General features: G+C 60.4%; 3 protein-coding genes across 6 annotated transcripts; 2 read left to right on the forward strand and 1 right to left on the reverse strand.

Annotated features, from left to right (window-relative positions):
- The first annotated feature begins 231 nt into the window (after window positions 1-231).
- LOC114012283 (zinc finger protein 777-like) lies at window positions 232-4,804 on the forward strand. Its single transcript, XM_055806409.1, has 6 exons — window positions 232-373; window positions 1,013-1,139; window positions 2,357-2,470; window positions 2,773-2,892; window positions 2,990-3,124; window positions 3,650-4,804. The coding sequence occupies exons 1-6, from the start codon at window positions 284-286 to the stop codon at window positions 4,330-4,332; spliced, it is 1,269 nt and encodes a 422-aa protein (XP_055662384.1). The 5' UTR covers window positions 232-283; the 3' UTR covers window positions 4,333-4,804.
- A 334-nt stretch (window positions 4,805-5,138) lies between these two features.
- On the forward strand, window positions 5,139-10,463 carry LOC114012273 (zinc finger protein 777-like). 3 transcript variants are annotated; one of them, XM_055806397.1, is made up of 5 exons: window positions 5,139-5,296; window positions 5,487-5,876; window positions 7,123-7,249; window positions 8,041-8,103; window positions 8,970-10,463. In XM_055806397.1, the coding sequence occupies exons 1-5, from the start codon at window positions 5,165-5,167 to the stop codon at window positions 10,025-10,027; spliced, it is 1,770 nt and encodes a 589-aa protein (XP_055662372.1). In that variant the 5' UTR covers window positions 5,139-5,164; the 3' UTR covers window positions 10,028-10,463. The 3 variants fall into 3 exon arrangements, with proteins under 3 accessions (XP_055662372.1, XP_055662373.1, XP_055662374.1); XM_055806398.1 differs by having other exon boundaries at window positions 8,973-10,463; XM_055806399.1 differs by having other exon boundaries at window positions 5,490-5,876.
- A 1,074-nt stretch (window positions 10,464-11,537) lies between these two features.
- Window positions 11,538-20,182, reverse strand: LOC114012151 (zinc finger protein 783-like). 2 transcript variants are annotated; one of them, XM_055806386.1, is made up of 7 exons: window positions 20,045-20,182; window positions 19,481-19,762; window positions 19,167-19,293; window positions 17,915-18,103; window positions 16,506-16,859; window positions 15,648-15,761; window positions 11,538-14,660 (listed from the first exon to the last, which is right to left on the reverse strand). In XM_055806386.1, the coding sequence occupies exons 1-7, from the start codon at window positions 20,066-20,068 to the stop codon at window positions 13,558-13,560; spliced, it is 2,193 nt and encodes a 730-aa protein (XP_055662361.1). In that variant the 5' UTR covers window positions 20,069-20,182; the 3' UTR covers window positions 11,538-13,557. The 2 variants fall into 2 exon arrangements, with proteins under 2 accessions (XP_055662361.1, XP_055662362.1); XM_055806387.1 differs by lacking the exon at window positions 19,481-19,762 and having other exon boundaries at window positions 20,045-20,104.
- Window positions 20,183-20,533: the final 351 nt, after the last annotated feature.

Raw genomic sequence — 20,533 nt, forward strand, 5'->3', positions numbered from 1 at the left:
GCCGGCGGCCCGCAGCACCGCGCCGCTGCCGTGATGGACAGCTGTCCGTCACCGAGAAATCGCTGATCTGAGGGGGACAGCCAGCGGGGAGGCAATCCGCCGAAATCCCCCCGCAGAGGCGTTTTCCGGCGGGGGAGCCCGGCGCCGGGAGCCCCCGCCCCGCAGAGGTACCGGCAAGGGAGGGCAGTGTGCAGTGGCACCCGGCCGGCAGGGGGCGCTGTGCGGCTCGGAGGGAAGGCGGGCCGGGGGCACGGGCTGGCCCCTGCGTGGCCGCGGCCGGGCCATGGCGGAGCTGCACGCCCACCTCCGGGCGCCGGAGCGGGCGGAGGCGGCGGTGTGGGACGCGCTCCCCTGGGAGCTGCCGCTCCCCGCGGTACGGCCGGACCGAGGGAGGCGTGGGATGGGGGTCCCTGTGGGGCTTGGGGGGGTGTCTGTGGCCCTGGGGCCGCTTAGGGGGCTGGGGGCGGGTGGTGGGGGCTGGAAGTGGGCCTGGCGGGTCACTTAGGGGGGGCTGCTGTGCGTCTGAGGAGGGGCTGGTGATGGGCCATGGGGGCTACTTAGGGGGTTGGAAGCAGGCCTGGGAGGGGTCACGTAGGGGTGTATTGTGGGGCTGAGGGGGGTGGGTGGGCTGGTAATGAGTGGGGGGGGCACTTAGGGGGCTGGGGGTGGGGCAGTGGGGCTGGAAGCGGACCTGGGGGGTCACATAGGCTTTTGTGGGGCTGAGGTGGGGGCCCACTTACAGGGATGGAAAGAGGCCTGGGGCATCACATAGGGGGCCATTGTGGGGCTGAGGGGTGGCTGGGGGCCAGTGATGAGCTATGGGGCAACATAGGGGGCTGGGGGGGGTATGATGGGGGCTGGAAGTGGACCTGGGGGCTCACTTAGGGAGCTGGTGGGAGGTTGAAGAGGCTGAGAGGGAGCCTGAGGCATGCTTATGGGACCATTGAGGGGCTGGGAGCTGTTTGGGTGGGAGCTGCCCCCTCCTAAAGCCCAGCCCCTCCTGTATTCCCAGGTGCCAGTGAGTTTCGAGGACATCACGGTGCACTTCAGCAAGCAGGAGTGGGCGAGCCTGGACGATGGGCAGAAGGAGCTGTACAGGACTGTGATGGAGGGCAACTACGAGACGCTGGTGTCCTTGTGTAGGCTCCGTTTGTGCTGGTTTGGCAGCTGCCATCGCTGCCCAGAGAGCTCTCTCTTGGGGTTACTTTACTGCCTCTCTGCATGTCACTAGGCTCTCCAGCCCTCAAAGGACCCCCTGAATTCCCTGTCCCCTCTGGCAGTGGTCACAGGAGGGGGTAGTAAGCACTCAGTGTCTCCTTCACTTGGAGAACAGTGATCTCCCTGGGTTCTCATCACAGAAATTCCTTCTTCCACACCTGTCTAGATCCTGGTGTGACCTGCTGTTGGCCCAGCAGATGTGCCGTGTGTTTGTCCCAGCGTGGGGCATGAGGCTGGCTGTGCTCCCTCGGTGCAGGGGGGCAGCTAGGCAGGGGAGCAGATCTGGGGCAGTGGCTGGCGTGCTTCTGGGTGGATTTTCAAATGCATGGCCCTCACAGCTGGGAATGGACTTCCCAAAAGGTCCAGTTGGACTCAATCTTAAAGGTCTTTTCCATTCTAAATGATTCTGTGACACCCCGCTTAGCCTGCCAGGGCCTTGTGCTTGTAATTAATTCCCTCCAGTGCTCAGGTGATGGAGCAGGGGCCTGGAACTCCCAGCCAGGGCTGTCCCCTCTTGCCGTGGGACATCCCTGCAAGCGCAGCCCAAGGAGGCAGAGCAAAAGCTCTGAGGAAGGAGGTGAGGGGCGAGTGTGTCCCAAGGCAGGGCAGGGAACTCCTGCCTTCCCATGGCCGTGCCGCTTGTTGCAGTGGGGTGAGCCAGCCCTTCACCCTCAGCCAGTGCTGCCTGCTGGGGCGGAGCAGCAGTACCAGTATGTGGTGGTTGGAGCCAGTACAGGCAGTGGGGCAGACTGTGGGGAGGTGCACTCAGGCTAATGTTCAGTCAGGAGCCTTACAGTTCTCTTCCCGTGCTTCAGGGTATTTTCCTGTCTGCAAGGTGAATTTCTGGGAGAACAGGGGGGCCTCTGTAGCAGGGATTTTCCCCGCATGGAGCAAGGATGGATTTTCTTGCCGTTGTTGCTGGGGGACATGCTAGAGGGGTCTTTTCATATTCCCCCTAGAAGCACTGCCTGACGGTCCCTTTTCGCGTCCATAACTCCCTGTGTGCCAGCGCTGCTACTGCCGTGGTTAGAGATGAAGTTTCTCCAGGCTAGGACTGACTCTCTGTTGACAGGCTGTGGGTGCACCCACAAAGACGCTGTCGCACCTTGCCTCTGATGTCTGTCTTGCTCTTGAACAGACTGTGCCCTGTTCAAGCCTGAACTCCTATTTCGGCTCGAAAGAGGAGAAGAGCTGTGCGTGCCAGCAGAGTCAGACCTGAAGGCAGCAGACGTGTCCCCGGAGCCAGCCGCAGGTGTGTGATGCTGTTTCTTCATGTCAGACTCCTGGCACCTGGCTGCTGGCCGGGACGATTGTCCCCAACCACAGGGACTGAGGTGTCTCCTGTGATCGCTGTGGACAGTGTGCTGAGAGAGGACACCGGGAATGTGTGCTGGGACACATAAATAGGCAACGCTCCCCTGACCCAGCAGCTGCGGTGTGCTGCAGAGATCCTGGTGCCCGGTGGGCCCAGGAGGGGGGACCCCCGCCTCTGCACTCCCTGCTCTGAGCTCCCAGCTGGCTGCTGGTAAAGCCATGTGCCCTTCTCCTCTGCAGAGCCGGGCTGCCTGAGCAATGACAGTCTGCTGGAGCAGGTGACAAAGGAGTCTTGCGAGGAGAATTGTAGGGACCTGAAGGAAAGCAGGAGCCTGGCGATGACGGCAGACTGCATTGCCCGTGAGTGGCTGGTGAACCCGGTATATGCGAGGGGTCCTAGGCCCCCTGCCTGCCTGTTTCTCACCCAGCATCATCATCGCTCCTCTTGCCTTTACAGCACACATCCCTCACGAAGCCACCGCTATCCCAGCAGATCTCAGCCAGCCAACCCTGTTACCTTCCTGCCCGGTCCCTACATGTTGTCACGAAGAGGTGAATCCGAGCTGGTCTCCAGCGCCGCCTCCTGCAGCAGGTACTGGGGCAGAGCCCCGCATCCCTCCTTGGCAGGGCTGGCAGCCTCAAGGAACACCGGCTGGCTCAGAGAGTGGCGGGAGGTTTGCACAGGGCTCACTCTGGGACTTTCAGGAAGGGTTTTTACACAATTCAGGCCAAGAAAAGGTTCTGACAGTAAATCCTGTTGCTGGCCTCGAAGCCATAAAGGATGAGGCGTGGTGTGGTGTCAGCCAGCCCACCCAGTTGATTTGCTTTGAAGGATGACCCCCGATGTTTCTGTTAAACGCCCTCGATCCTACCTAGGTGACATTTGCCACTTCAGACTGCCCTTGCGGTGTCTGTGGGGATGAGCTGTAGCTGTGCTCATCTTTTACGCGGTCCAGGTGTGAAGATGCGGAGTTGGAAGAGGAGAGCAGGGCCAAGATGTGTGCTGGCTGGGGAGGTTGTGGGAGGCGAGGGGAGGGTTGGGAGGAAAGCCCTTTGCTGTTTATGCCTTCTCAGAACCGCATGGAAAAGTAATACTTGGGTTCTGAAAAATTTCCAGCTGATGCCAATGTGGGGGTCCCGATGGAGGTACCGCAGGAGGAGGTTGTTGCGGAGAAGCAGGCAGTGCCTGTAACACCCTCGAAGGGTCTGGAAGAGGAGGACACAAAAGATTCAGGGAATGGTGGCCAAGGTCTGGCGGCAGATGTTCCCAATGAACTGGTTAAGGAGGCAATACCAGATGTCCGCAGAACGATGCCACAGGCAGATCCCAGCTGCACCATCACCTCCCCAAGAAAGCCCATAGAGAGCCCCTGCGTGGGCCGGACTGCAACCTGCCAGCGAAATTCCACCCGGGAGAAATCCTACTCCTGCCCTGTGTGCAGGAAAAACTTTCTGCTGAAGATCAACCTGATCATCCACCAGCGGAACCACAGGAACAGTGTGCCTTACGTCTGCACCCACTGCGGCTGCAACTTCATGTCCAAAAAGAAGATCCGACGTCACCTGCGGTTCTGGGCGTCCAAGGGGTTCTGCCAGCCCTTGGAGGGGGAGCAGTGCCCCGGCCAGGCGGTGGGCCCTGCCTCCCAGCCCTGCACCCAGAGCAGTACCATGTGGCAGGTGCCCAACCCCAACCAGTACCCGCTGTCGCCTGGGGTGATGTACACGTGCAACCTGTGCGCGGAGAACTACTCCAGCCAGCGCTTCCTGGTGCTGCGCCAGCACAGGCTAACCACCGCCTGATCCTCTGGCCCTGCTGTGTCAGGTGCCTCACTCAGCCTGCTGACTTTGTCTGCTGCTGGCAGACCCTAGCAGGCGCTGGCACAAACCAAAAGACTTCCATAGCACATCAGAGGGTCCACGTGTGGCAATGTGCCCCTGCAGGGACCAGCTCCCCGTCACCCATTGAGGTGGAGGCGGGAGGCACAGCAAAAGCGCAGGTGGGAGGCCAGCGGGTGTGCTGGTGATGGGCTGTGCTCCTGCCATCTCCTCACTCCCTTCAGCTGTGGGTGTGAGCTGACCGAGGAAGGCTGGAGCACCGGCAGCGTCACCCAGCTCCTGCCCACCACCGGGATGGATGGTGCCTGGCCCTGTCCACACAGACCCTTCATGCGCCAGTTGTTCCTTGTTCCTTGACCCCGGGATGGTGGGACAGCGCGAGTGGGACCCTGTTTCTGGAGGGCACCAATAGATGCTGTAGTCACCAGGATGTCTCCCATGGCTCCATGTGGCTTCCTTCGGCTCTGGGGGGGCCTTGCTGTGCCTGGCTGGGGTGGGGTACCGGGAATGCCGGTGGGTTCCTCCTGGTGGGATGTGATGGGGGAGTGATGCCAGGGGAGCACTGGTGTGTGTGGGTCAGCTGGTGGTGGGGGTCTTGTGGGCTGGAATAGTGGCAGGTGGGAGCTGCAGTGTCAGGGCAGGGGTGAGGATGGGATGGAGGTGAGGATAGCGTGGGATGCGGACGGAATGGGATGGGATAGGATGGGGTGGGGACAGGGATGGGACGGGGATAGGATGGGAGGGGATGGGGACACGATGGGATGGGATTGGAATGGGATGACGGGATGGGGACACGATGGGCCGGGCCGGGGTGGGGATGGGCGGGGGGTGCGTGGCGTGGCGGCGCCGCGGGCGGGCCAGCAGGGGGCGCTGTGGCGCGGCAGAGGCGGCGGTGCGGGCGGCCATGGCCCGCTGGGGCCCCGCGCAGGTACCGGCTCCCCTCACCCCCCTCGCCCCCCGCCCCCCGGCTCCGGGCGGCCGGTCCCGGCCCTGTCCCTCGCCCGTCCCCACCCCGGCGTCAGCCCGCGGGGGCGGCGGGCCCGGGCGGGCCCTGGGCCGCGGCGAGGGGCCCGGCCCGCCGGTATGGCGGCCCCTCACGGCCCGTCTCCTCTCCGCAGCAGGAGCCCGAGTGGGCGCCCGAGGCCTGGCAGCCGCCGCCGCCCCCCGCGCCCGGCCCCGAGGCGGCCAAGCCGGCCGCGGCCGAGATCTCGCTGTGGACGGTGGTGGCGGCCGTGCAGGCGGTGGAGCGGAAGGTGGAGTCGCAGGCGCTGCGGCTGCTCAGCCTGGAGGGGCGGGCGGAGACGGCGGAGCAGAAGGTGTCGGGGCTGGAGGCGGCCGTGCGGGACTTCGGCGGGCGGCTGGAGCGCAAGTGGGCGGCGCTGGCCGCGCTGCTGCGGGACAACGCGCGGCGCCTGGAGCACGTCGAGCGGCAGCTGCAGCACCGCAGCGGCTGGGCGGCCCGCCCCGGCCCCGGCCCCGGCCCCGGCCCCGGCGGCCACCAGCCCAAGGTAACAGTGGCGAGCCCGCGGGGGCGTCCCTCGGGCGGCAGGGACGAGCCCACGGGGACAAGCCCCAGGTGACAGGGGCGTGCCCACGGGCACATGCCCACGGGGACATGCCCACGGGGACGGGGACGAGCCCACGGGGACGTGCTCACAGGCACAGGGATGAGCCCACGGGGATGGGGGTGAGCCCACGGAGACAAGCCCCAGGTGACAGGGACATGCCCACAGGGATGAGCCCACGGGGATGTGCCCACAGGGATGGGGACGAGCCCCGGGTGACAGGGACATGCCCATGGTGATGGGGACGAGCCCTGGGTGATGGGGACGAGGCCTGGGTGATGGGAACGAGGCCTGGGTGATGGGGACATGCCCACGGTGACGAGGATGAGCCAAGGCAGACAGGGATGAGCCAAGGGTGACAGAGGTAAGCCTTCAGTAACAGGGATGTGCCCGTGGTGGCAGGCATGAGCCCCCACTAACAGTAACATGCCCACAGTGACAGGGACAAGCCCCTGCTAATGGGGACTAGTCCCAGCTAACAGGAATGTGCCCAAGGTGATGGGGAGGAGCCCCAGATAATAGGGATGTGCCCAAGGTGACAAACAGGGACAAGCCCCAGCTAACAGAAATGTGCCCAAGCTAATGAGGACAAACCCCAGCTAATGGGCATGTGCCCAGGGTAACAGGGACAAGGCTCAGGTAACAGGGACAAGCCCCAGCTAACGGGGATGTGCCCTGGGCACCCATGTGGCCAGTGAGATGTGGCATGGGGTTTTGTGGAGAGCTGCCCACAGCAGCATGGATGCGGCCCTGCCAGTGCTCCGCGTCGAGAGCCAAGGCAGCACCTGGGGACCTCCTGCTCTTCCCTGTCCCCGCTGAAGAGGGGGAGCAGAACATGACCCCCCTGAGCGTTTTCAGCCTTGTTGGGTCCTACTGGTCACCTACCAGTGGGGCGGTGCCTTCCCACTTTGGGGGGGTTACTGCTCACCCAGCTGTTCCAGGCTGCCCATGCGGCTCAAGGGAACGAGAGGTGCTCGTGACCCTGTCCTGGTTGTGTGGGGGGACACAGCTGAGCCTCACTGGGCTGCCTTGACATTGTTCCCTGTGTTCAGGCTGTGACACGACTCCTTCCACAGAAGTGCTGGGCCCGCACTGCCTTACCCCCCAGTCCGCTTTCCTGGGGGAGCGGTGGAGCTTGGGGGATGGATGTGGTGGGGCAGCGCCAAGGCAGTGCCTCCTGCGGTTTCAGGTGCCAGCAGCATGTGAGGATGATGCAGCCACTTTGCCGGAGCAGGAGTGGGGGAGCTTGGACAGCCAGCAGAAGGAGCTCTACAGGGTTGCGATGAAGGGGAATTACGAGGCTGCGGTCTCTCTGGGTGAGGATCAGTCTCGGCTCACGTGTCAGATGCGTTAGCGTCCCTTGGGCTGAATCCAGCTTATGGCTGCTTGTAGGCTGCGGTGTCGTCTGGGCGATTGGAGAACAGGTAGTGAGAGGTGAAATCGTTACACCTTTAAGGTTTGGTGCCCTTTGGTTGTGGGTGACAGCTGTGCTTCATGCTCACCCTGTGCATCTGAAGAACACCTTGTCTCACCAACATCACGGTGCTTTCAGTCGGGGCACTCGGACACTGCCAGGATTTGGCCCTCTGTCACTCCTGACTTGCCCTGTGAGGCTTTTCCCCCGTGGGCAGGAGCACTGCCAGAGGAGCCAGTGTCCACTGGAGTCCCGGGACTCAGCACAGTGTCTGCAGGAGCAGAGGAGACCTTTCCCATGCGGTCAGGACAGCGTGTGGTGGGGATTTCAGGAGACGTGTCCATGCTGTGTTCTGCAGCCTGTGTTTGTGTGCCATTTTTTGCCAGGATATGGACCATACATATACCACCCTGTAGGGCTTTGCTGTAGACAGGCCTAAATTTTAGCACTAATTATTTTTGGCTGAAATTTTGAAGGCCAAGTGGCTGACAGTTGCTTCTTGGGGTAATTGAAATCATTTGCATAGTTTGGCCAACACCAGCCTACTTGCTGGGACGGTCCTGGGACACCTGAGCAAGCCACTGCTCTGGGACCCCAGAACCCCTCTGGGTGTCCCGCAGCAGTCCTTTATCGAGGAGAGCTGGTGCTGGTCCCCAACATCAGCAGCTGCTACTGCCAGTTCTTCCTTCCCAGGACCCGGGGATGCCAGCTCCAAACCTGCACTGCTGCAGCCAGCCGAGGACGGGGAGGATTCAGGTACGACAACCCACGGGCTGCTGGGGAAGGGAGCGGTGTCAGGGCACCTCGGTGGCCGCGAGTCAGGGCAGCGAAGGCTGAGAACGACCACTAACGACACACCTGGGCTTGGCAGGGTCTGTGCTGGTGTGCTGCTCTCCTGCTGCCCACACGCCGCTGCTGCCTGCCCACAAAGCAGCGGGGCAGGAGCCTGTGCGTCTGCAGCACTGCCCCTGCCACTCCTACTGGAGACAGGACCAGCCAAGCCCATCGCGTCCACACAGGGAGTGCCTCCAGTCTTGCACGGGGTTGGAAGCTGTTGGGATTTAAGCCATGTGATTAGGGCCTCCTTAAAACTTTTAAGACCAAATCTTTAAGCCCAGAAGAGCCCCCTTGCCAGAAAGAGCCCAAAATAGGGAGACTTGAGGCAAGGCTTAGCATGGGGGTGGCTCTGTGGCTGTATGCCTGCAGGCAGATGCTTCCTCCTGCTCCTGGAAGGTTTTGCTTTGATCCCTTTCCCCAGATTCACCCACCTAAACTCTGCCATTCCTGACAAAGTTCCTTCCAGGACAGAGGAGTCTGCAGCCTCAACTTTGCCTTCACATTTCCTCTGTTTTGGTTTCTTTATGCGTATTGCGTTGTCAGTCCATCAAATGTCCCCAAGGTCCAACAAGATACCCAGATAACCCCCAAAAGGTGCCAACACTCCACCCCACGTGCCCTTTTCCTGCTTTGCTCTCGATAAAACCTTCCTGCTCCATTTCTAGTAGTGTGTTTGCTGGTTCGTCTCGCCAGTGTGCTGCTGGGGAAGCTCAGCCTCCGCTCCTGCGCTGGGGGTGCGGGCACGGGCAAGCTTCCTCTGCTGGGAACGAATTGCTGTCTTTCAGCAGGTGAGAAGGTCGTGATCAAGACAGAAGAGCAGCAGCCCCTGGAGGAAGGATCTGAAATCCTGGCTCTGCCGCCGGCACCCTCAGTGAGACTGGAAGAGGAGGTTCCCCTGGGCCAGGTGCAGCCGATGCCCTGGGAGAGCCACGCTGGCTTGGACGGGCAGAAGGCAGGAGAGGGCTTAGGCGAGTTCTGCAAGGATGGGACCGCCCAGCCGGAATTTAAGCCTGTGGTGGTGCCAGTGGAAGCTCACCCGGCCCCAGGTTTGCCCTTCCCAACAGAGCATGTGCTCGGTGTGGGGACTGACCAGCTGTTTGCGCTGCCCCAAGGAATGCCTCTGGGGGAAGACACCACCGCAGAGGTGGCCTCGGAGCAGCCCAGCTCAGAGCAGCATCGTCCCTGTGACGCAGGGGAAGAACCTCGTGCCCTCCCGCTGGGCTGGAAGAGCGTCCGGCTGAAGCGCAACCTCCTGGTGCGGCAGCAGAGCCAGGCGAGGAAGAGCAATGGCTCCTTCATCTGCACAGCCTGTGGGAAGAGCCTGGCTCACCACGCTGCGCTGCTGCGGCACCAGCGCCTGCACACGGGCGAGCGTCCTTTCCAGTGCCCTGCCTGCGGGAAGAGCTTCAACGAGAAGTCCAACCTCAACAAGCACTACCGTATCCACACCGGGGAGCGTCCCTACCGCTGCCCGGCCTGCGGCAAGGGCTTCATCCAGAAGCACCACCTCCAGAAGCACCAGCGCATCCATGGGGTGCAGCTGCGGGGTGGGTGGGCCGGCCGGCCTACGCGGGCCAGCGCCGCCGGGGAGCGGCTTTACCGCTGCATCGAGTGCGCAGAGAGCTTTCCCCAGAAAGCGTCACTGGAGGAGCACCAGCGCCGGCACACCCAGCAGCGGCCCTTCCAATGCAACAGCTGCACCAAGAGCTTCCGGCACCGGCAGTCTCTGAACCACCACCAGAAGGTCCACGCTGTGGCCAGCTCTCCTGCCATCAGCTTGCCGAGCCATGGCCGGGAGCTGGAGACCAGCCCCTGCAAGGCTGTGACCCAGGATAACCGGTAGCGTGCAGGCCCGAGAAGGGGAGGGGCAGCATTTCTCCAGGCTGTTCCGCAGAGGTGCAGCGCCAGGCAGCTGGTGCCACATGCCGTGGGGCTGGCCGCAACGCCGTGGGGCTCTGCACCGCCTGGCCTGAGAGGAGCAGGATGGGGGCAGGCTGCTGCGGTGTGCGGCAGGGGAGTGGGCAGGGGGGGCAGGGACTGGCCCGGGGGTCTGGCAGCCGGAGCTGAGCCGGGTTGTGCCACTGCCCTGCGGGAGGGAGGTCTGGCTGAGGGGCAGCTGTCAGGTACCACGGAGCGGTTGAACTCAGGGTTATTTAAACACTACCGGTGTGGAGGTGGCGTGGGGGCGTTCGGTGGCCCAGGTAGGGGCTGTCGTGGCTGGGCAACAGCCAGGGTCGTCGGATGAGCCGGGAAGAGACTCAGATAAAGGACTGGGCTGACATGGTCTCCTCTTGTGCTCAGGGGCGTTGGCGAGGGGGGCTGGCGCCGCACCACCGCTGCCTTGCGAAGGAGCCTCTCCTGTGGGTGCAGTCCCATGCGCAGCTCCAGCTTGGAGCCATCACCCACTGCTTCCTACCACCTTCCCAAAGGGTGCGAGGCCCTTTGCTCTCGGGTGTGGGGAAGGAGCCCAACTGTCTGTGCCCCCCCTCCCCGAGTCCTCACCGTTAACGCAAGCCAGGAGCTGGAGTGCAACCCCTACACCGTGGGACCCCCCAGCAGTGTTCAGGGTGCAGCGCTGGCAGGACAGAGTGCTGCCTCCCGTGTACAGCCCTGCCCCTGGCGCTCAGCACCACTCCATCACCCGCCTTCCCATGGTCCCTTTGGCCGCTTGTCCTCCCAGCTGGGGAGAGCCCAACCTTCCCAGCCGTGGTCCCTGTGGGGTGTCCCCAAGCAGTGCTCATGCCCCCTGCTTCGGCCCTCGTGTGGGGGTAGGCTGGGGTGGTGGTGGCCATATCCACTGAGGCTTCCCTGCGGCTTCGGCAGCCATGTTGGGCACTGGCAGGACCATCCAGCAGGTGCGGGAGCTGGTGGGAGCATCCTGCCCCTCTGCCCAGCCCCAGGGCATCCACCAGGGTGCTGTCCCCAGTGCAGAAGACTGGGACATGCTGGGGGTCTCCAGTGAGGATGAGGATGGTGGCAAAGTGCCAGCGTCCCCCTGCAGCGGCTCAGGGGCTGCTCAGAGCGGAGGCAGCACAGACGACAGGCCCAGGCTCTGTGGGAGGCTATGGGGCCTTGTGGTCCAGCTGCCCCAGGCACAGCCCTGCTGTGGGGGCTCCCCGAGCCCCCCAGCAATGGCAGATGGCAGTCCCACACCTTACCCACATTCACCCTTGGGACATTCCCCAGGGTCCTGACCAGCAGAAGGGGGTAACAGAGCTGCCAGCAGTGACCCCCACGGCACCCCCAGGCTAGAGATGCCCTTTGCCTCGCTCTGCCCAGGCTGACCGAGGTTACTCCTGCAGCAGCAACGCACGACAGGGCCAGCTCAGCCCCCTCTCCAGAACAGGCAGATGTACAGACAAATACTTTATTGATTCCATAGCCTGAGAACAGGGCCTGGGATTTCACAGGAAAGGCCAGTCCCAGTTACAACAGCTTTGGGAGAGATGCCCCGGCTGGGGCAGTCAGCCTGGGAGAGGCCGGCCCCTCCACGCCCCCCACACTGCCCTTAGAGTGCTGCCCACCAGCACTACTGCCACACCAGCCAACTCACGTCACTGGGATCAACTAGGGGTCTCTGGGATCTACCCTACTGGGGCAGGGAAAACCAGCTCGGTCACTACAGCCCACGCTGCTGTGCCGTGCCAGAGCCACCATCGCTGCACAACCATAAGGCATCAACCGTCCCTGTACCCTACCAGTACCATCCTTTTGGGGAGACAGCGCTGACCTGTCTGCCCCAGTCACCCCCTCATGGCTAACGCTACAGTGCCCACACGCTCCACACCACAATCACAGGGGACAGAAATCGAGTGAGAAACTGGCCCAGAGGAGCAGTGGCATGATCTTCATGTCCCCAAGGAGGAGCAGCAATGACACTGCTGCCCCTCCCGCAGGGCAGGGAGGTGGCCAGGCACTGCTCGCTCAGTGCCGAGGATTAAGCCAGGACCCAGCACAGGCATTTCCTCAGTACCCAAAGTGCACCACCCGCAGCAGCCGCCCCATCAGACCTTGTGAGTGACCAGGAATAAAAAATGCGATAAGCAAACTTGTTCCCAAGCTCCCTGCCCAGAGAGGGATAGAGACTTAGTGATATCAAATAATTACATCAGTGGAAAGAACAAAACAACACAACTGGAAAACTAAATTCAAGAGTCCCAACAACTGCTCCATTTGGTCTGCACGGCGACACCACCAGGACCAGTGTCCTCTCTCTGTAGAGTCTGTGCTTCCCAGCAGTGCACATGACGCATGCAGGGCTCTGGCCATGGATACGCATGGTTCAAGTGATTCGGGGAACACGGGAGCCACACCTGGCCCAGCTCTTGACACTTACCAGGTTCCAGGTACCCATCTGCCTCTGGGCAGGTCTCACACCACAAGATGTTTGAGGTAGCTAGCAGAACTACTTCCATAGGATTAGGTTTGGTGGATTCTGCACACGACTAAAGGAGACGACCTGCAGTTTGGAGAGTGGGGGCTTCCTTCTGCAGCGGGGCCAAGCAGAGCTGCTGTTCCTGTGCAAGAGCCAGCATCGGCACGCAGCAGCCGGCATGCCTGAGCCCCAGGGAGGGATCCACGCAGACTGCTGCTGCAGTGCAGGGCTAGTCTTACCCGTGAAGTATTTCTAAAGTGACTCCATCTGTGCAGCCTGGTCCTGAGGAACTGACTCTCACAGGGTGTTTCTGGCTCTCGCAGGCTGGGCTTGTTGGAGGAAGGAGTGCTGCTGGGAGCTCAGAAACACCCGCAAGCACCCTCACAAGAGAAAATATTGTGGTTTGATTTGTTCTACAGATCTTCCAGTGCAAAGCTCAAGCACTCCCAACTTTATCAAGAAGTTAGCAGGAGTTCCTCACCAGGGCAGGTTATTACACAAAAGCATGGCCAGGATGCAATGGGGCCTCGGAGATGCCACGCTGTCTTCATCTGGTGTCTTGGCCAAGAAACTTTGTCAGCGAAGAGCTCTTCGGGAGCTTGGCTCACCAGCTTGATTCCCTCCTCTCCATCATCTTCACCGTGTAATTGTATTTCCGAAGATGAGGGGTCAGCTGCAGCATCAAGTAATGGGTGAACTCAGCTGCTGTTTGCAGTTCCTCTCACTGGGCTGCAGGAGATGTACCTGTTAATCTCCCAGGAAGGTCAGCTTGGGAAGATTTTGTGCATCAGCCAGCAGACACGAGAGTCAGTGGAATGGTAAAGCATTTTGGATCACTGGAGGCTTCTGTAATTTGCTCACTGTGGTGTGGTATCCAACCTTTTGATTCCTCCTCCAGTTCAGGAAAGCTCCTAAAATCCAGTGGACAGTTCAGAACTCCAGCGCCCCACCACGTGCAAGATCAACACTCACAGTTTCTCTCCAGGGACAGAGACAGTTCAGATCTTTCCTCTAGTCATTTCTGTCACCCCTGAAACTGCTGCCCTACTTCCTTGCCTAACCACAGGTCGGATGGGTCTCCCACCCAAGCTGGGGATGTGGCAGTTCTTGTCCTGCAGCTTGAGTTCTGCAGGAGCAACCAGGAGCACATTTGCTGGAACTGCTTTGGCTGCAGGACTAACATTTTTCTCGGATGCCGGGGCTGGTGAGCGAGGAACGCGCCCGCTCGCAGACACCTTCAGCGCCGCTTGCGGTTGGGGCTGCTGGGGTGCTAGCACCACGGTTGCAGGCTGTGCCACCGTGGGCTGCTGGAGCGCAGCCAGGGCTCTCTGGCGGTCGTGTATTTTCTCGTGGCGTGAGAGGTGAGTCCTACGGGTGAAGCCCTTCTTGCAAGTGGCGCAGCAATACGGCCTGTCCACCGAGTGGGTCTGCAGGTGCCGCTGAAGGCTGAAGGTGCAAGAGAAAAACTTTTTGCAAAGATTGCATTTCACCACAGACTTCCTGTGAGACTTAGGGCTCTGCTGTCGGGGGAGACATGCACTGGACAGGCTCCCTCTGTCCAGCTCCGCCTTGGCCTGGCCCAGCCAGGGCCCCCTAGCGTGTGTCCCATTGCCCAGGCTGTGGGTGCCTCCAAAGAAAGCCCCGCAGAACTTCCCCCTTGGCCGGATCCTCAGCTCCGGGTGGACATTCCCCCAGACCTTGGCCCCAAAGGCCCTGTCTTTTATGTGGATGCTCTGGTGAAGGTCCAGGTGGCGCTTGTCCGCGAAGCTGATCTCGCACATGGTGCATTCGTAGGGCCCCTCTTTGGCGTGGTTCCGCTGGTGGATGATGAGGTTGATCTTCAGACGGAAACGCTTCCCACACTCAGTGCAGGGGTGCGACCACTCACGCACGTAGCCACGCCGACAGCTGCCCATCAGCAGGCTGCTGCTTGTGCACCTGCTTGGCTTCTTCTTGCTCTTGGCCTTAGTCTGCTCATCTTTGGGACACTTCTGGGCCTCTGGGCTGGGAGAAGATGCCTCAGGCTTCTCTTCCTTCACCTTGGCGTTTTCAGAAGCATCCCCTTCACATGCCATTTCATTTTTCGTTAAAAAGCCTTTCTCTGAAACAGAACAACATGGGCATCAGTCATTCCTGCTCCCAGGACAAACCCAGGTTGTGGTTAAGCCGCAAAGCACCAAGCAGGCTTTTAGCAATAAAGGAGCTACCAACAAATCTAAGAACACAGTTTGGAAAGATGCAAATGCCACCAGTGTTCTGCCCACGTGCCCTCAGCAACCCCAGCATGGTCTCAGGGGACAGTTCTCTTGCTCCCAAGAAGAGCCAGGCTGTGGCCTGCTGCAGTGCCAACAGCACAAAGGGATCCACATCTAAAATGATGACACCAATGACGGCCACAAGGTGTAGCAGGAAAAAAGATCACTGAAAAGCGACTGCCTGCAGTACCTCAGGCTCTTCGCTTCTGTCAAGTTTGGGACTGCCAGCAAATGCCAAATGTTGCAGGCAAACTGGCTCACTTGAGTGCTGTGCAGCACTGAGAGCTGTGGGGAACTCTCCACCCCCTGCCGCCACCAGACCATTCAGCTGGCACGCACCATGCCCAGAACCAGTGCCACTTGCACACCAGTGCCAGACACAGGCTCAGAGTCCCTGGAAGAGGACAGTGCTCGGTGCGTTAGCTTGGCAAAGCTTCAGGACCAGAACAGAGGGTGTCTGCAGACAGCTGCCACCCCCTTCCCACACTCCCTGCTCTCTGCTTCTGGCATGGAGAAGAGGACTGTGCCCCTGGAAGCATTAGGCCACCCTGAGCTCAAGGCCAGCTCTGCCATAACGCAGCAGAGCTGGAGGAAGAAAGCACGCTACTGCTACCAGCTCTCCCCCAGTTCCTGATAGAAGGAACCTCACTGGACTGCTTTCCTTTCTGCAGGGATGATAGGGCTGAAACGCCTGACACCAGCCCCCTCCCTTACTCAGTGATAAGAAAGAGGCCCAACGCTCCCATCTCCCTCCCCATTTCAAGCACACTGGGGAGCTGGGAGCTGCCTCCTGCCTGCAGGTGCCTGTGCCTCTCCTGCACAGCATTACTCACTGGTGTTGGACTCAGCTGTGTCCTCTTCCATCTCCGTCTCGGGCTGATTTTCACTGTGCAGCTGCTCTTTCTGTGCATTCAGGGACATGATGTTCATCACCAGGATGGGGAGTTCTGTTTGCAGAGAACAATGTTAAAGACCTGTGGAGAGCTCACATTTTCCTGCTTTGGTATGACGCTGACTGGAGATAAACCGGGGGCATGTAGGAGTCAGAGAGAGCTGTGGCTTGAGAAGCCACAACATGTTGTACCAGGGGAGGTTTAGACTGGGTATTAGGAAAAATTTCTTCCCCGAAAGGGTAGACAAGCACTGGAACAGGCTGCCCAGGGAGATGGTGGAGTCACCATCCCTGGGGGTACTTAAAACAGATGCAGACGTGGTGCTTAGGGATGTGGTTTAGTGGTGGGCTTGGCAGTGCTGGGTTAGCAGTTGGACTCAATCATAAAGGTCTTTTCCAACCCAAACAACTCTAGGATTCTATGGAAAGCATGTGAGGCGTTAAAAGGAGCTGGAGCAAAGCCAAACGCAAGTACCAAAAGCAGAGGGAGGGCTGGGTGGAAGGACACCAAGGTGCTGTTGCCGTTGCAGAGCAACCTCATCCCTCCTAAACCCTCTCCGTCAACTCTACAGGTAGTGTTCCCATATTGCCTTGTGTTCAGGCCCTTGAACTCCTTCCATTTTCCCTGACAGCACCTTGACCATGCACCCCAAGGCTTCTGCTTTTCCCTGGTGATGCTCCTCTTAAGCACAGTGACCTGCCATGCCCTCTCCCACGGACACTGCTAGGAGAGCTCCTGAGAGAGCTGGGACGGGAATGGCCTGGGAAAGCAAGTCCTCCTCGCACCCATGTAACTCACCTGTGCGAGCTTTGATGGAGACTTTATCTTGTCCTAAAGCCTTTTCCTTCTGGTCCATCTGTTCTGGTGTCTGCGGAGGCTCCTGACCGTCTCCAGCATGTGTCTGTGGCTTCTCCTGACCATCTTGGATGCTCGTCTGTGGGGACTTCTGACCACCTCTGATACATGTCTGTGGCTTCTCCTGACCATCCTGGATGGTTGCCTGCAGGGACTTCTGACCAGCTCCAGTACGTGTCTGTGGGGGCTTCTGACCGTCTCCAATATGCATCTGCGGTGATGTCTGACCATCTTTGACGCAGAGCTCTTCATCCCTCTTGATCTGGCAGAGGACGTCAGGCTTGGACACAGCGTGGTCTGCTCACGGGGCAGAGGACCGTATGCTTTATTAGGAACTGGCTAAGCCTTCATTCTGTCAAACTCTCAAACATTTTCAAGCGACCCTTCTCTCCCTGACCCCAGAGCTAGCAGGCAGCACAGACAGACACAAATACGTTACCCACGCTCTAACCAGAAAGGTGGTGCTGTTGGCCCTGCAGCAGGATTCACCCATGAGCACAGCTGTAGCTCAAGCACAGAGAAGATCTAAGTAACAGAACATGAACTAAAATCTCAAAAGTGAGTGACAGCCTCTATGTAACATCCCTTCCCTCTCTTACCGGGAGCACTTGACAAACAAGCTCCCGAAAACGCACCTGGGGTTTGTGTTATTTCTGGGTAACATTCCCCAAAGGACGGAGCCCGCCCTGCCTTCTCCCCTCCACCAGTGCTCACCCAGCCTCTCCTGGGGCTCCTTCAACCCCCAGCCCCTCAGTCCTACAGAAAAGAGCTCCTGATCACAGCTCTGCCCACACATTTCTTTTTCTCCTGGCTCTGTCGGGGTCTGCCAGTCCCCTTCCAGCATCTCCTACCTTCTTGCCCAGCCTTTACACTCTTAACATTATTTTTTCCAACTCTCCCACGGCATGCCCCACGGCTCTCCCGACCGCTTCTGCCCCCCAGCAGTAGCAGAGCTGCTCCCGCCTCCTCCTCCCGCTGCAGGCTCCCAGGTTCCTCACTTCCCACCATGTCTCCTCTCACCAAGGCAAGCAGGAGTGTCTCTGGAAGCCCTAGGGCTCATGCATGCAATCTGGTGAAGGACTGCCAAACTGCATGGACACAGGACTAAAAGGGATCACAAGTCGTCTGTCCCACCACTCCACACTCCATCCCAGTCCCTCCTGACAAGCTTTGTCTGTTTTTATCCACAGGATTCACCTGTCCAAGCATATACGTTCCTCTGTGGTGTGGTGGTTTAGTCAATTCAGTCAACAGACCCTCAGAATTCATTTCTAACAAAGACATGGCTGGGACATCTCCTGACAAAGCTGAGACAGGAACTGCCACCTCCTCCTGGCACCCACAGAATTTACCTGTGTCATCTTCCATGGGGACTTCATCTTCTCCCAAAGCCTCTTCCACCTGGTCCATCTCTTCTGGTGTCTTTGGGGGCTCCTGACCATCTCCACTATGTGTCTGTGGGGATGTGTGACCATCTTTGACGCAGAGCTCTTCATCCCTCTCGATCCGGCAGAGGATGTCAGGCTTGGACACAGCATAGTCTATTCATGAGGCAGAGGACAGCATGCTTTATTAGGAACTGGCTACGCCTTCATTCTGTCAAACCTACACGTCTTCAAGCGACCCTTCTCCCCCTGACCCCAGAGCTAGCAGGCAGCACAGACAGACACAAATATGTTACCCACGCTCTAACCAGAAAGGTGGTGCCTCTTTCTTGGCCCTGCGGCAGGATCCACCAAGCACAGCTGTGGCTCAAGCACAGACCAAATCTAAATAGCAGAGCATGAACTAAATTCTTACAGGAATGGGAAAGGCTGTAACATTTTCCTCCCATTTAAACTTTAGCAGTGACCTGAAGAGCAATTCTTTGGAGCTGTCATTCTGGTGTAGGGACAGAAAACTTTCTGCTCTGTAGAAATGTCTGTGTCAGATGGACAAAAGGAACAAGTTTATTCTGTTTCTACAGAATATTATTGAGAAAAGTGAAGCCTCAACTTCAGCAGCTGCACAGCGCAGCACGTTACTAGTCATGCCCAAGAAACAGCTTCTGGTGGGGAACATCTTACAGCCCAAATCATCCAAGAATGTGTTGGGTGTCCTTTGAAAGACTGAGTATGGTCATGCTTGTAAGTTCTTAGTTAGGTTAGTTCTGTTAGTTAGACTAGTTGTTTAACCAAGGCAGATGGAAACATCCCTGTGACCTTGTATGGGGGCTAAATACACAGATAACAAGAACTAGTTCAAGGTGCAGTTATCAGACTTCACCCAGGTAATTCCTGAACTGTGCTGGAAGATCACGATGCTTCCCTGACCCTGGAATTCACTCAGGATTCACTGCTGCTCACTAGGAACAGCACCTAACGTGGATTTTTTTTTTAACAATAAATACAGTTTGTATTATTATCACTCCCGTTATTTACTACAGATACTGTTCGTTGCTTACAAGCAGGAAGGAGGGAAAATGCATGGGTCCGACTGCCTGGGAGAGGTTCTGCTAGCTATGGGTGTCCTGCCCCACCAAACCAGACCATCAGCGGGGCCACGATGGGAAGCATCCAGCCTACCCACAAGAGCTCATCCAGAGACACAAACTCTGTGCCTCACCCAGGGAGATGAGCGTCTCGTAGTTTCCCCGCATCACAGCCTTGTACAGATCCTTCTGCCAGCGGTCCAGTCTCTCCCACTCCTGCTCGTTGAAGTAAACTGAAATATCATCGAATGTGAGCGGTACCTAGAATCACAAATATTACGTGCTTGGTGACTTACGATGCAGCTAGATAACGGGAAACCACGGGCCTGGATGCCAGTGCTTGTCTTTGGCCGCTGGAGCTCAGGGCAGGTACAGAGCAAGGCAGGCCTGGCCAAGCCTGGGGCTCGGGGGTGCTCGCCGGGAGGGCAGGCCGGCCGGGCGCCCTTACCTTGGGCACCTCGCCCCGGGAGCTGGGGGGCAGCCGCAGGATCCAAAAGTTCCTGTTCTTCAGGAGGTTCTCCACGTTGTCCAGGCGCTGCTGGAGCTGCCCGCAGCGCGGCAGGAGGCCGCCCAGCGCCGCCAGGCTGCTACCCAGCTCCCCCAGCAGGGTCTCGCAGGCCACCAGCCGCCGCTCGGCCCGCTCCGTGCGGCTGCGCAGCTCCCGCAGCTCCTGCCCCGCGGCCGCCTGCGGGCCCATGGCCGGCGCCTTCTGCGTGGGGGGGCGCGGGGCCTGGGGAGGCAGCGGTCAAGCGCGGCAGGGGCAGGCCCCGACCCGGCCCAAGCGCGGCCGCGGCCCGGGAACGCGCCCGCGGCGCCCCCGGCCCCCCAAGGGCCTTCCCCGGCCCCCGGCCCCCCGCCTCCCATCGCCGCGGCTGGCCCCCCGGGCCCGCTCTCCCCCGCCCCTAGGGGGCCCCCGGAGCCCCCCCGCCGCCACCCCCCCGGGCCAGGGCCCGCCGCGGCCCCGGGCGCAGACAGCCCCGGCCCCGGCCCCGGCCCCCGGCGCGACCCGAACCTGCGCTGGATCCCGGCGGGACATGGCGGCCTGCCCGCGCGCCCTGCAGCAGCACCGCCTGCAGGGGCGGAGCCTCGTCCGCGCTGCGGCGCCCCCTGGCGGCCGGGAGGAGGCGCGGCGGGCCGGGGCCACGGACCCCAGCGGCTGTGCCGGGGCCACCGACCCCCGCGCCCCGTCGGCTGCCCCAGTCCCCCGCCCCAGTTCCCCGGTGCCACCGACCGCCGGACGCCCCAGACTCCCACGGATCCGCCGGTGCCACCGACACCCGGTGCCCTGGTGCCACCGACCACCGGACCCCGTCAACTTCCCCAGTGCCTCGGTGCCCCAGACCTCGCAGTCCACCGACCGACCGGGCCTCCCGGTGCCCCCGAGCCCAGCCCCGCCGCCCCCCGCTGTCCCCCCGCGGAACCCCCCGGTCCCTTCGCGCCACCCAGCCCCGCGGGACCGGGCCGGGGGCTTTGCTCCGGGGGCGGGGGGAACCCCCGCACC

Source organism: Falco peregrinus, chromosome 5 (genome assembly GCF_023634155.1).
Source record: "Falco peregrinus isolate bFalPer1 chromosome 5, bFalPer1.pri, whole genome shotgun sequence".
Taxonomy (NCBI): Eukaryota; Metazoa; Chordata; class Aves; order Falconiformes; family Falconidae; genus Falco; species Falco peregrinus.

What these genes read in the sequence shown, in the direction of transcription:
- LOC114012283 (XM_055806409.1), top strand. Translation starts at nt 284, where the DNA reads ATGGCGGAGCTGCACGCCCACCTCCGGGCGCCGGAGCGGGCGGAGGCG. An exon ending in GGGAGCTGCCGCTCCCCGCG is followed by an intron (nt 374 to 1,012) that starts GTACGGCCGGAC and finishes CTGTATTCCCAG; the next exon opens with GTGCCAGTGAGTTTCGAGGA. An exon ending in CGAGACGCTGGTGTCCTTGT is followed by an intron (nt 1,140 to 2,356) that starts GTAGGCTCCGTT and finishes GCTCTTGAACAG; the next exon opens with ACTGTGCCCTGTTCAAGCCT.
- LOC114012273 (XM_055806397.1), top strand. Translation starts at nt 5,165, where the DNA reads ATGGGCCGGGCCGGGGTGGGGATGGGCGGGGGGTGCGTGGCGTGGCGG. An exon ending in CCCGCTGGGGCCCCGCGCAG is followed by an intron (nt 5,297 to 5,486) that starts GTACCGGCTCCC and finishes TCCTCTCCGCAG; the next exon opens with CAGGAGCCCGAGTGGGCGCC. An exon ending in CCGGCGGCCACCAGCCCAAG is followed by an intron (nt 5,877 to 7,122) that starts GTAACAGTGGCG and finishes CTGCGGTTTCAG; the next exon opens with GTGCCAGCAGCATGTGAGGA.
- LOC114012151 (XM_055806386.1), bottom strand. Translation starts at nt 20,068, where the DNA reads ATGTCCCGCCGGGATCCAGCGCAG. An exon ending in CCCGGGGCGAGGTGCCCAAG is followed by an intron (nt 19,294 to 19,480) that starts GTAAGGGCGCCC and finishes TTGTGATTCTAG; the next exon opens with GTACCGCTCACATTCGATGA. An exon ending in CACAGCTGAGTCCAACACCA is followed by an intron (nt 14,661 to 15,647) that starts GTGAGTAATGCT and finishes GTTCTGTTTCAG; the next exon opens with AGAAAGGCTTTTTAACGAAA.